Below are 14,846 nucleotides of genomic sequence, written 5' to 3' on the forward strand. Positions count from 1 at the left end.
CTGTAATTATAAACCCCATCCCGATTCGATGTAAAGCCCGTGATTGAGAAAACATGAATTTTTCTGGTTTCCTACTATCAAAGTTTAAGATGAGTATTTTCTTAAGTTGATTTTGTATGAACAAAGTCCATGCTAATTTATATTCCATGCGTCTAGAACTGGAATAAAGGTTGTTGGAATCATACATTCCACTGGACTGAACAACAAGACAATATTTACATTTTACAAGGTTATTGTTTATATTTTCTTCTTCTGTGTATCCTGGCCACGAATCACGACTAGGGATATAAGTTGTCATTTTCATTTTTTTAAAGAATTTTTCAAGGTCCTCTTTAATATAATTGCGTAGTTCATTATTTTCTTCGTCAAAAGACACGTAAATGTCAGTTTCCCAGTTATTGATATTTTTTTTCGACTTGAATAATCTCTTTTTGAGAATAATCATCTCATAATGTAAGCACTGATTGATAGTTATGAATGCAAGAAGAAGAGCTATTGGGAAAATTATATAAAATATCCAATAATAAGATGACGTAACATCACAATCAGAAAAGACATCTAGCATTTCCTCAATTGTTTTGTTGTCATAATTAGAGCATTTTAAAGCGTAGGGATATCGTTTAAAAGCCCGTTTGTACAGTCTCCATTCCCCAATCCAGCGATTATCACAGGTGCATGGAATTCCATTATGACCGAAATGAAATACATTAGGATTCAGAAGTTCAACACTTTTCGGTAAATTGTGCAATAGATGATCAGCTATAATGATATCATTTGCTTTATTCAATTTTGAAATTTCCTCACTCATTATTTTGATTGGATTAGCCGTCAAATCTAATGTCCGAACACGGGAAAAGTAAGGATAACTAGTATTTACCTGTACAATTTCATTATTAGTCATGTTTAATATAACATCATGTTTTATACTAAAATCAGCAATACTTGAAACTTCAAAATTTTTCATTAAATTATTTAATAAAGAACTGTCTGATTTGTGTGGTATTATTGTTGGAAAATCCGTGCACGATTGATTCGAACAGTCAATGATCATCACATATCTATTCGGTTGGGATATACATCGACATTTACATGCTCCATTCATTGGACAGAAGTCTATGATATCACAAGTCATATAATCTCGAAGAGTTTGGTTGATGTAAACATCATAAATACTGATATTCAAAAGGTTACTTGGGCTCCGACAATAGCTCTCTTGAACTCGTTTTGAATACACACGATTCAATTCTAAAAAATCTAGATGCATCAACTCAGCAATCTGACAATCACAGTCAAAAGCCATTCCATTGTACTTTCCCTCACCACATGGTGCGTATTTATCAATGATTTGTGGAACAACCATCTCACATATTGCCAATAAGGGATGGATCGACAATGACGAATAAGAAAAATCGTAATCAGAGCAAGTAAAAGTATTGTCCTTACCAAGGACAAGATTTTCCAGGTTTGTGATCTCAATAGGATGTTTGTTTTTACTATAATTACCACCACATGTGGTTTTATTAGGAATTAAAATATTGGTAACGTCTAGTTTGTGTATATAATTTCCTTCGAAATTGAATTTCAAAATGTGAATATCCCCAAACACATTACAGTCTATTTTCGTTATCAAATTATATGAAAAGTCCACTGACCTAAGTTTGTATAATCCTTTGAATGTTTCATTTGAAATAAATGTCAGTTTGTTATTTTTCATAACCAGGGTATCTAGGTCAAAGAAACAGGAAATATTTCCTACATTCGGGAACAAATTACCAGCAACATCGATATGAAGTAGATTATAACTACAGGAATTTTCCGGGAATGTCTTCAGTTTACCATGTGTGTATATAAAATACAGATTTGAGTTATTAGATACGGTTTGTCTTGAAACCAGTTTGCTTCTAGATCCATCTACAGAGATAATCTCGACATCGATATTTTGGTGAGCTTCATGTGGCAATTCCCATTCGGGAACAGCTGTACAGGCACAACAGTGGTCAGTTTTAATTGTTGTTGGTTTGGAAAAACAATCCTTACGATTTGGACAAAATAAATTTTTAATTCCATCAGGACTCCAAGCCTTAAACATATCCAATCCAATACCTTGAGTGCAATATACAGATAACAGCATGGACACAACAAAATATTTGAAAATCATTTTGAATGAAGATTTCTAAAATGATCTTTGTGTATGAAAAAACCTTCTTAAATATTTTGAAGGAAACCGTTTGGGTTTTCCAATTTCATTTTAAGTGATAAATTACCAGTGTTTTGACTTCTTGGGTATTTATTTGTATTTAAATGAATCACTTTTCTTGTATTAGCAAATCGATAAGATTAATCTGTTGTTAAGGCGTTAAATAAACTAGTCAATTGTAAGTCCACGAATATAAAATTCAGCTTCCTATTTGATATTAAAAATTTTCATAACCTTGCGCTGGTCGTACTTCTAAAAGAAATATTTGCAACTGTACGAGAATAACGCATCTATTACCACAATTTTCGTTAAAGAGCAAAAAACATTTAAAATGCATATACGTATAAGACATGATTCATACCTCACCAAAAAGACATACAGAAATGAAGAATTGAATATCGTCATATTAAAACTAACATAAAGTATACTGGTATTGTTGTCATTTTTATAACTTGCTCAGCTCCCTGACTATTTGTAAAATGACTTAATGAACAGAGATATTCAAACGATTTTTTTAATTACTAGTACTGTAGTTTCACCGCTGATACAAATGAATTTCAACACATAGTTTTTTTTAAAGATAATTATGAAATTGTGTTTTCAAGGAAGTCATCTGCAAATATGAGAGCAAAAAAGATATAGTATAGTTTTATTTACAAAATATGAAGTTTTTGACGGCACGAAAAATCTTTCAAACGCTAGTATTTTTTGTTAGCGTAAACAGCGCTAAATAAATATGAAAATCAGAATAAAAGAGGGGAGAAAGATACCAGAGGGACAGTCAAACTCATTAATCGAAAATAACCTGACAACGTCAGTGTTAAAAATGAAAAAGACAAACAGAAAAACAATAGTACACAACATAAAAACTACAGAATAAGAAACACGAAACCCACCAAAAACTAGGGGTGATCTCAGGTGCTCCGGAAGGGTAAGCAGATCCTGCTCCATATGAGGCACCCGTCGTTTTGATTATGTGAAAACAAATAAAACATGTCATGCTTGCCTGATCCAATACGATTAAACGATAACACTTTCACCGCACCAGATATTGACTACTAATCGTAGACGACATACACTTGTTTAAACTTAAGAAAGATTTAACAAAAGCAAACCAATTAATCAGGTTAATATTTAAACAAATGATAAACTTGAATGATATTTAAATCTTAAAACTTACAGATTACTGAACATTTAAATTGTATTAGCAATCTTATCACTGCATATCTCTTCAATTTGGTCTGATTCAAATAGAAAATTATATTAAATTCTATAACCCCTTATTGAGAAATTGCATGCCCAATATCATTACTTTCATTGAGACTTGATTATTGAAAACAAGAGGCGCAGTATCACAAAGAGAGAATAATAACGCATACTATTTAAAACGAAAAGAGAACTGAAAAATCATGACAAAAAAAAACCAACAACCCTCAAACAACGAAAGACAAACATCAGTCTTTAAAACACTTTATACACATTCAGGATTGCATCACAAACTGCAATAATCATTTGGAGAGATCTCAAATTCATGGAAGATGTTATTAAGCAGATCCTACCAAAAATACTGCGCTTAATAGACTTAGAGGTCTTGCAGTGAGAGAAGAGTTGAATTAAATGATCGATTTTTTTATATCATATTTATCTCCTTCTTTTTTTTTAAAGCAAGTTTCATTCCTTAAGGATTGTGATATATTCGGTCATTTATCTTAATTTTATGATATATTTGATCGTTGTATCATGATTTCTATTCCACATCTTTATCCTTAATCATGGTCAATAATTGCTATCGCATCCTATTTTTGGTTAAATTTTCTATCACTTTCACCTTAAAATAGTAAATAGTTGCTATCTCATCATAATTTTTGTCAACCTCTCTATTACCTTCACGCGGATCCTACTATCTTTGTAACTTATTATGAGGAAATAATTTTGGTTCACAAAACGGAAGTAAACAACGGGACATCTATTATGATTTTCATCTCTAAGATAAAAACTATAATCAGCTGCTTTTTAGTTCTGAGATCCAAAGACGTTCCCATGCGTCATTCTCCGTCTTATTATACTTATCACTGCTTTGGTTTTTTTTTCATGTTCATAGTTCTGTCATGTTGAATGATTAGTGCTCTATCTTTGCGTTATGATTTCTCCGTCTTTTTGAATTATGATTGCTCTGACTTTTTTAATTATTAAAAATCTCTGGTTTTTTGTTTGGATTATGAATGCGTTGGGTTTTTTAACAACCATTGCTCTATTTTTTTTTAGTTATCGTTGTTCTGTCTTTCCGAATTAGTTTTGCTCTGTCGTTTTGAATTGTGATTGTTCTGGGTTTTTTTTTTAATTATGATTGTTCTGTCTTTTTGAATTCGTTTTGCTCTGTCGTTTTAAATTATAAATGCGTTGCCTTTTTGTATAACCATTGCTCTATTTGTTTAATTATCGTTGCTCTGTCTTTTTGAGTTATAATTGCTCTGTCGTTTTGAATTGTGATTTTTTGTGTCTTTTTGAGTAATTATTGCTCTGTCGTTTGAACTGTAATTTTTTTTGTCTTTAAAATTATCGTTGCTCTGTCATTTTGTATTATCATTCGTTGCTCTGTCTTTTTAAATTATTAACGCTCTGGTTTTTAGTAAGTATCATCGCTCTGTCTTATGTAAATTAAAAATTTAAAAAAAAGGATGTTCCATCTAATTGCAAAAAATAATAATGCAAACTTTGTCTGCGTTTTTTTTTATTAATAAAATAAAAAATAGGTCTACTTATGGTTTTATCTTTGTAAATTGTTCATACAAGGTATCACCTCTTTCGCTCTTTCCGTTTGAGCAATGCTTTCTCTAAACCCATCATTGGAGATTCGAATGCCAAAGAAGCAACAAAAGCGACTGCATAGGATAAAACAACATGTCCTAGAAACTCATACGTCTATAACGACAAAAAGCATAAAAAAATACATCAGACTGCAAAATAAATAACAAGATGTCGTATAAGAACTCGTAAGCCTGTAACGATAAAAAGCAAAGAGACATTATAGGATTAAACACATTTTTTCTAGAGGTTATGGATGTGTAAATAGATATAGGAAGATGTGGTGTGAGTGCCAATGAGACAACTCTCCATCCAAATAACAATTTAAAAATTAAACCATTATAGGTTAAAGTACGGCCTTCAACACGGAGCCTTGGCTCACACCGAACAACAAGCTATAAAGGGCCCCAAAATTACTAGTGTAAAACCATTCAAACGGGAAAACCAACGGTCTAATCTATATAAACAAAACGAGAAACGAGAAACACGTATATATTACATAAACAAACGACAACTACTGTACATCAGATTCCTGACTTAGGACAGGTGCAAACATTTGCAGCGGGATTAAACGTTTTAATGGGCCCAAACCTTCTCCCTTTTTCTGAAACAATAGCATAACATCACAACATAGAAAAACATACGATAAAATATCAATTGGCAGACTTAACTCAATCAAAAAACGTATGATTACACAATGAACGAATAAATTTGATCTGCGATATCTGAATACAAATGCACAGTTAATTAAATATATATAAGTAAACCGGAGCGATTAACTCACAAACCGAATAAAAAGTCCGAAGTTTGTGAGTTAGAGACCCGGTTTACACATCAATAACCTCTAGAAAAAATGTGTTTAATCCTTATAATTCTTCAGACAAACATTATTAGTTTACATTTTTACTTTGATGGCTACTACATGTACCAGCAGAAGCCCAATGGCATGTCGTAACTAAGGAGTAAGCCACCATCTAGTCCAAGGACACAGTTATCGTCCTTTGGTTTTCGTTGTCTACGAATATAGCCCCTAGTGTAACAGTGTATAACTTGCATGTTTTATTTGATACACTTTCCCAATTAAGTTCTTGCTATTAAATGCATGAAATATTAAGTAGGGGTATGTAATTTCATGTCAAAAATTTTGGTGCTGAATCTTTATGTTAAGTAGTGAATTGGTCCAGTTATAAAAGGTCAAATTTTATCACGTCTGAAGCTGTCAAACTGAATTTAACACCCCCTTAACACAGAATTGTCAATATTTTCAGTTAGAGCTGGTAGAAGGTTCTGTAATTTTGATATTATTTGTCTCACTGGTAGTACACTACACTGTAAAAATCTTTTTGAGAAAGAGCAGATGCGATTTTTTTAATTTGAATTTATTGTCTAAAAGAAATGCACTACGAAATAACTGTGTTCTCGGGCCATCATGACTTTTCTTTAAAACTTAAATTTTCGATAACTACAACAGAATCTAAAATGAACTAGCACCTACCTCAACTTCATTTTAATTAGATACTATCCGAATTTGAAGCGTACAAGTAACGATCTTCCGTCTAAAAGTTTTCAATCGTATGACGTCGTGTTTTGCCATTACGTAAATTCGCCAAATCATTCGTGAAATTTCCCGGAATTTTATTTAAATTTTATTTTTATACACATTCGAAGCTTTAGTGCATTTAGTTTCTTTCTGTTTTGTTTGTTTGTTATATATGCATTAGAATATAAACAACTGTTATGCAATTGTTTTATAATCTCAACTTGCTGAAAACCCCATTATCCCTGCATGAATAGATTACAAAAGTATTTTCGGAAACATGGTTTATTATAGTGTTAACCAAGAGAAAAAATCTTATTGACCAATCCAATTCAAGTATTTATAGATATGCAAATGATATAAGAATTATACAACTGTATTTGTAACCAATTTGATTCTTGTAAATTTTATTTGATAGCGGGCATCAATCTGATCTATTTAAACTTTGGGTTATTTTGAATTCTTATAATAAAAGATATACTGTTTACATCAAGTTCCTTTAAATCACTGTTTCCATTTAATTTATAGTTTGAATTCCTTAGTTAAAAGATATATTAACAAAATACTTACGACTTCAGTATCACTAAAATGTATAAGTCTTTGTCTTCTTAAAAGATAATAGTAAATAACTATAGGATGAACCAAATAGGCACAATATGTCAGTCTGCTAAGTGGTACAAATCCCTTCCATGATAATATCGTGTTAATTATCCCTGCAGAAAAAAAGTTTACAAATCAATTAGATGAAATAATTATGCTTCGTGAGCAAGTAAAAGAGAATTAAAGATAAACGATTGATCATTAGCGACAATGACGATTGGTTAATTTGATGTTCCTTTGATATTTTGAGCTGTCTAAATATGTGTTTTTATATGTTTAGTTCTAATGTGTATATATGTTATGACATAATCTCTGTAAGAGGAAATAAAGTCAATAATAATAATAATTCAAACTCACAAGTCGAAAATAAACTGACAACAACATGGCAAAAAAAGAAAAAGTCGAACAACAGTAAACAAGATTTAGCAACACGAAAGCAACAAAAAAAATGGGATGATATCAGGTGCTCTGGAATGTAAGTAAGTAAGACATGATACTTTTGTATAACTAAAAAACTAAAACTTGTGGGCTACAGCTAATGTTATTTTTCGTCATTTTTAGAGATGATAGTAAATAACTATAGGATGAACCAAGAAGGCACAATGTCAGTCTGCTAAGTGGCACAAATGCCTTCCATGATAATATCGCCTTAATTATCCCTACAGAAGAAAAAAAAACCATAATCACTCAGATGATCCAATCGCGTCTTCCCAAGCAAGTAAACGGGAGGCGAATGCGTTTACCGTATAAACAAACTTTAAAATGGTTAATTAGTGTTGAACTTCAAGCATTTATGAATACCATCACCTTTAAACATCACGAATACTACAGTCGTTAAAGCTTTTTCAATGTGACACGTGACCTCCTTATTTCTACAATTTTCATAATCTTAAGTGTTACGACAGTAACTAAACGAAAACTAAAGGCTCTCAAGAGCCTGTATCGCTCACCTGACTCTACTTGGGTTTTTGAAATCATATAAAAAAAGATAAAATTTGGCTACAAAGTTTAACTATTTACAACATTTTGAATTTTTTTAAAATGCCAAGGCTTTTCTACCTCAGGCATAGAAAACCTTAGCTGTATTAGGCAACACTTTAAGATATTTTGAATCTCAATGCTCTTTTTACTTTGTACCTTTTTTGGCTTTTTTAAAACAGTTTTGGATTGGAGAGTCACTGACGAGTCTTTTGAAGACGAAACGCGCGTCTGGCGTATATACAAAATTTAGTCCTGGTATCTATGATAAGTTTTATTTGTATGTATTTTGTATGCGTTTCCCATAGGGTCCTATGTTTAACTAAGTCCCCCGCTGGCGGCCATCTTGGATAATTGATCGGCTACAAAGTAACAACACTTGGTCAGCACCTCATAAGGAACATTCAATTCATGTTTGGTTTCATTCCATTTAGTGGTTCTCTAGAAGAAATTCAAAATGTAAAAAGCTAACGACGACGGACGACGGACGCAAGGTGAGCTAAAAAAGGAGTTAATTGTAATTTCAAGATTTACAGTCGATACCAGAAACTAGGATGTTTATTGCTCTTCTGTTATGTTATTTAAGCTTAAGGTCATGTATGTATATTTTTAAGCTATTCAAAAGGATACTAAACTCTCATACCCCCATTTCCGGTAGCACAAGCAAATATTACCCAGCATACGCAAGCACCCCATACCATTCGGTGGGTAGCTGTATAAAGAGCTGCTACGTCCGTTGATAAGCGGTCCCCTGTTACATCCTTGTGTAAACCATATAACACTGTACATGCAACTGCAGTGAAGGCTAACCATGCAAATATGTTTACAAACTGAAAGTAATTGTTATGCGTTTACTTTTCTACATTGGATAGAGGTATAAAGGGGGGGGGGGGAGGTTGAGATCTCATAAACATGTTTAACCCCGCCGCATTTTTTGCACCTGTCCCAAGTCAGGAGCTTCTGGCCTTTGTTAGTCTTGTATTATTTTTATTTTAGTTTCATGTGAACAATTTGGAGTTTAGTATGGCGTTCATTATCACTGAACTAGTATATATTTGTTAAGGGGACAGCTGAAGGACGACTCCGGGTGCGGGAATTTCTCGGTACATTGAAGAACTGATGGTGACCTTCTGCTGTTGTCTTTCCTATGATCGGGTTGTTGTCTCTTTGACATATTCCCCATTTCCATTTTCAATTTTATACAGATTCAATATAGATAAAAAGGAGTGAACAATACTTGTAGGACGAAATTCCAATTGGAATGAATCAAATTTTCACAGAAGTGAATTAGAATTTACAAAAATATTCTTCTCGGTATTTCATTTGCAATATAGACTCAAAATTAATATCTCTAATAGTTATACTATTAACCGTTTATATTCATTTTGGGAATTTACTTGTTCGTTGACATGAAGAGATCTGAATGTTAATACTCAAAATTCCGACTTTTATAGTAAAACTTTTCAAAGAAAACCACATAATTGTTTTGAGTCTGTACCGCTTCGCTAGTTTCAATAGTTATTTCTCATGGTTTACATGTCAATATATTAATATTTTGTTTGTCCGGAAAGTTTGTATATTTTAGTGATACAACGTCAAATGAACACACGAATCTATCGATCAGCATTGTATTGTAAACATTGTACATGGTAAATAAAACTGAATTTACACTTACACGATTGATACGAACTTTACAGTCAGTTTTGTAAAGTAAATAGCCGGCATACATTCCAATCAAATAAGGTGTAATTCTGTTCCAAGGTTTAACATACTCATTGAAAAAGTTCTGACTATTTCCACTGTGATCATTCATGCAATAAAATATATTAAGTAAGTACAACAATATAAAAAGTGATTTATAATTAATAAGTTTTTCTAAACTGTAAGAACGTTTAGACCATAAAAGAGGGACGAAAGATACCAAAGGGACAGTCAAACTCATAAATCTAAAACAAACTGACAAAGCCATGGCCAAAATTGAAAGAAAAACATTACAAACAATAGTATACACGACACAACATAGAAAACCAAAGAATAAACAACACTAACCCCACTAAAAACTAGGGGTGATCTCAGGTGCTCCGGAAGGGTAAGCAGATCCTGCTCCACATGTGGCACCCGTCGTGTTGCTTATGTGATATCAAATCCGGTAAATAGTCTAATTCGGTAGGTCACATTCATAAAAGGGAAGGGGATTGTAGTTACGACGTAAAGAACATATCCGATATCATTTGTGAAATGGTTATTTCATAACGGTCAACCAACTCGTGATGGCTTTGAGTTTTTGTCGTTTTTTTTTAAAAAGTTTTCTTAGATGCTTTCGTGCTTTATGTCGATCGGATGAGCCAAGACCTTTCCTAATGTGCTGAGCCTAATGTGCTTTGTCTATATGCTTATTTGTGATTTTTTTTGTTAAATATGTGTTTGTTTTTATAGTGACGAAGATAATAACACAATGTAAACTATGTCACCCCAATTTTTGTTATTTATACCTATTATGTCTATTTATTTTGATAACAAGTCGTCGTCAATATAATAGAATTTAATGCGACTTTCCTACAAGTGAGAGGTCTAGCTAGCTTTAATTTCATTTTCATTTTCTACGTAAGAAAAAGCCTGTACAAATTCAGGAATATGACAGTTGTTTGATGTGTTTTAGCTTTTGATTTTGCCATTTGATTACGAACTTTCCGTTTTGAATTTTCCTCGGAGATCTGTATTTTTGTTATTTCTCTTTTTTCCAGAAGAGAAACCTGAAATTCGATGGTTGTGGTTAGTTGCTGTCTGTTATATATTTTCGGTTAATGATTTATAAAAATCTCTTCATTTGCTTACATAAACGTTATTTTGTCTTTGGTCATTGCAATAATGTCACATGTATCATCATTTTCAAACTTGTATAATATTGATAGAATCATGATGAAAGGTAACTGTTGTTTACATAGAAATACAAAAAGATTCTGAACTGCACTTGGAATAAAATCAACGGTATCAATTTTGTTGCACCAGATGCGCATTTCGACAATACATGTCTCTTCAGTGATGCTCGTGGCCAAAATATTTGAAATCCAAAGCATATATAAAAGATGAAGAGCTATAATCCAAAAGGTCCAAAAAGTATTACCAAATTCGTGAAAGGAATCAGAGCTTTGCGTGAGGGAGATACATTCCTTAATTTATAATAATTTTTAATATTTTGTAACAGCAAATTTTAATAACACAAAAAATCCGTATTTTCATGCCAGTACCGAAGTACTGGCTACTGGGCTGGTGATACCCTCGGGGACTAATAGTCCACCAGCAGAGGCATCGACCCAGTGGTAGTAATAAAATCAACGGTATCAATTTTGTTGCCCCAGATGCGCATTTCGACAATACATGTGACTACATATTCATGCTAACAATGTTCATATCTCAAAAACAGATAACTGTCGATGTGCCTTAAAAGAATGAACGCTTCTTTTTTTATTAAATTTATTGTGTTGGTAAAGGGTTATACGTGTGCACATTTAAAGCGTTGTTAACTTTCGGTTCTTATAAAATAAGTTTCGGAAAACGCATTTACACACCAATGAAACTACAAGAAGCATTACATTTTACTAGAATGCAACTATTCAACTACATATAGAAAGTATACATAAACAAAGACAAATGTCCCTTTTTTTGCTTTTAATCGACTAAATAGTTATCAAAGGTACCATAATTATAATTTAATACGCCAGACGCGCGTTTCGTCTACATAAGACTCATCAGTGACGCTTAGATCAAAATAGTTATAAAGACAAACAAGAACATAGTTAAAGAGCATTGAGGACCTAAAATTCCAAAGAGTTGTACCTTAAACTTACCCATCAAATATACTAGCTGGTAAATCATCATGTGCTGAGAGTACACCGCATGCAATTGTTGAACTCAATAAAAATGCCAATATAATTCCTACACCAACCAAATGGTAACTGAAAAGAAAGGTAACACACACATTCGATAACGTATACACTATTTTATAAAAACATTGAATGTAGCAAATTATCCTTTATAAGTCAAAACACGGAAGCATTGATAAGTATATCCAACTTGTTGTTTAAAGGCATGTACATACACCATAGATACGAAGTCCCACAACTTAGTGTTAGAAATGAAGAAATAGGTATTAAAATTGTCTTTCATTTTCCTTAATGCTTGAAAGTGAAATTTCATAAACGAGTTTCAGTCATGAGTTAAAAATATGGGATGCTTTTTTTATATATCTATATATAATAGTGAACAAAACTATTCGACTGTCAATCTTATAAAACAAATTACGTATTACTTACTGAAACAAAGGAAGTAGAATAAGTGGACTGATTACATAAAATTGCATATCATTAGCAAGATACCAAGACCATCCCATACACTGTTAACATATAAAGGAATAGCACTTTTAAGTTTTTGTTTTGTGCTATTCGAATTGAAAATATGTATTAATAAATAAGAAACTGATATACTTTATCAATTTGATGAACAAATCAGTTGTTATTGCAGAATTGTAATTTCCCCGATATTGAACTATATAACTATTTTGAAATAACTTATCCCAGTGACTATGGTGACATTTCAGACAACGTTTTTATGTTCCAAAGGATTTTTTTTTGTGCCATCAAAGACTTGTCTTATGTGGTTTTAAAAGAATACTCGTTAATTAAACAAATTAATGTGCACCTTATTTACATTTATGAACTTTTCTTTTGAAATTTTGTAACGAAATATCAATTAATCCGAGGAGTATTTCTATACAAATTATATTCAAAACTCAAAACAAACAGCATCTCTAATGATAATGAAAATGATAAACCTACCATATCGTAACCATTCACGAATAAATTGTTAACGTATAGAAAATTTCTGTGCCATGAGTGTTCACAGTAATTGACTTCAGGTCCATCTCTAGGCCAGCCCGGACCTTCTCCAATGTAAGGGAAGAGAGATACATACACCATCAATATCAACATATAGGGAGGCGTCAACCTAAAGGGAAATACTATAATGTAAAAGCAATCGATGTGGTAATTGTAAACATAAGTACAAGTAATAATTTCATTTTTCACATTCTTTTTATTTGTTATGGCACCCTCAACGGAGTTGGGGTGTCATATTGTTATTCTACGTTTCTTTTTATTTTTTTTATTTTTATTTTTCTTCCACACTTTTTTGTCCACTCTGGATCTCAGAATTGGAAGAACCCAAGTTGATGGAACTATACCATAATGTTAACCACCATGTGAAGATTTGCAATTGAGGGTTGGCACTTCCAAGATGGCTGCCGTTTCCATGGAAACAGCAAAAATCCAAAAATATTCAAAGTGTTCCAAACTGGATGAAACTTCACAGAATTAGTAACTAGCATAAGCATTCTTGCATTTTGAAGTTGGAATTTTCAAAATGGCCGCCGTTACCATGGAAACAGCAAAAATGTGCAAAATTTCAAAATGCTCCAAACTTAATGAAACTTTACAAAAATGATGATTTGCATCTGTAGATGCACTCTTTGATTTTGGAATTTTTTAAATGGCTGCCGCTCACCTGGCAATTGGGGAAGGGTGCCATCCGCTATTGCTTGCAATGGCAAATCTAGTTATGTATTGCAGTTGTTTTACAATAGAGCAATTTGATAAACATATTGATCTCTAATTTCTTTATCCTCACGTGCTTATGATTCGTGCATAGTTGTGATAGATCTGTGTTTCAATTGCATCGGAGAAAGAGACAATTATTTGACATACTGTGGATTCATTTATTTTCGTGGATACCAATTTTCGTGGATTGAGGAAAACTTACAAGTTCGTGGATATTTGATTTCGTGGTTTTGCCGAAGTCTGCGTACAAGCCATGATAAAATTTTTCATTCGTTGAACTTTTAATTTCGTGGTTCAACTGTTCCCACGAAATACACGAAAATTGGTATCCAACGAATAATGATGAATCCACAGTATTGAATTGACATTTTTTATTGTTTTTATTTGTGTCATTTAGTTGCTATCTCCGGGCTTTACTCCCACGTTCCCTTTCATTTTCATTAACAAACTTAACACAAGCGGTACGAACCTTTCGCTTATAGTTTAATCATAAACTGTATTTTTTTTCATCCCTCAATATAAAAATAAATCAGTATTTAATAAATGCATATATAAATGACGAGCTGTTTGTCGTTTTCATTTACAATTTTTACAAAATAATACCAGACAACCCATATTTTTACTATTTTATTTATTATGTCTGTTTTGTTTACGAGTCTTTGCAAATATATCGGAATTTGATGAGACTGTCGTACAAGTGAAAGGTTTAGCGCTTTAAAGACAGGTTCAATTCACCATTTTCTACATTTGATTTTGCCTGTACCAAGTCAGGAATATGACAGCTGTTGTCCATTCGTTTTGGATGTGTTTTGTCATTTGATTTTGCCATGTGATTATGAACTTTTCGATTGAATTTTTCTCGGAGTTCAGTATGTTTGTGATGTTACTTTTTATCAATGATAATTCAAACAACATGCAAATTCTTTTTCTGTGCATGTGTGTGTGCTATATGTATGATATTCTCATCCATAGACGTGCTTGTGTAAGTATGTTTATATCATATGAGTTTTTCCTACCTCCAGAATCGATGGAAATAAAACATCGGCCAGTTTAACTTCCCATTATTTTTCTTTAATTCCTTCATCATCAAGTATGTCAGTAATAGACCACTACAATA

At 32.4% G+C, this 14,846-nt stretch overlaps 1 protein-coding gene across 3 annotated transcripts in view; it reads right to left on the reverse strand.

Moving 5' to 3' along the window:
• The window catches only part of LOC134708250 (uncharacterized), a 78,649-nt gene that overhangs the window by 55,050 nt on the left and 8,753 nt on the right, over window positions 1-14,846 (reverse strand). For 2 of the 3 annotated variants that reach the window (XM_063568636.1, XM_063568637.1), the window contains exons 8-14: window positions 14,746-14,838; window positions 12,953-13,121; window positions 12,431-12,510; window positions 11,966-12,073; window positions 9,793-9,916; window positions 8,761-8,947; window positions 7,110-7,252 (exon numbers count right to left, since the gene is read on the reverse strand). In XM_063568636.1, coding sequence (XP_063424706.1) covers window positions 7,110-7,252; window positions 8,761-8,947; window positions 9,793-9,916; window positions 11,966-12,073; window positions 12,431-12,510; window positions 12,953-13,121; window positions 14,746-14,838 — 904 coding nt within the window. Of the gene's footprint in view, window positions 1-7,109; window positions 7,253-8,760; window positions 8,948-9,792; window positions 9,917-11,965; window positions 12,074-12,430; window positions 12,511-12,952; window positions 13,122-14,745; window positions 14,839-14,846 lie in introns of those variants that run through there. The other variant, XM_063568638.1, reaches the window with a different exon arrangement.

The sequence above is a fragment of the Mytilus trossulus genome, chromosome 2 (genome assembly GCF_036588685.1).
Source record: "Mytilus trossulus isolate FHL-02 chromosome 2, PNRI_Mtr1.1.1.hap1, whole genome shotgun sequence".
NCBI classification, from domain to species: domain Eukaryota; kingdom Metazoa; phylum Mollusca; class Bivalvia; order Mytilida; family Mytilidae; genus Mytilus; species Mytilus trossulus.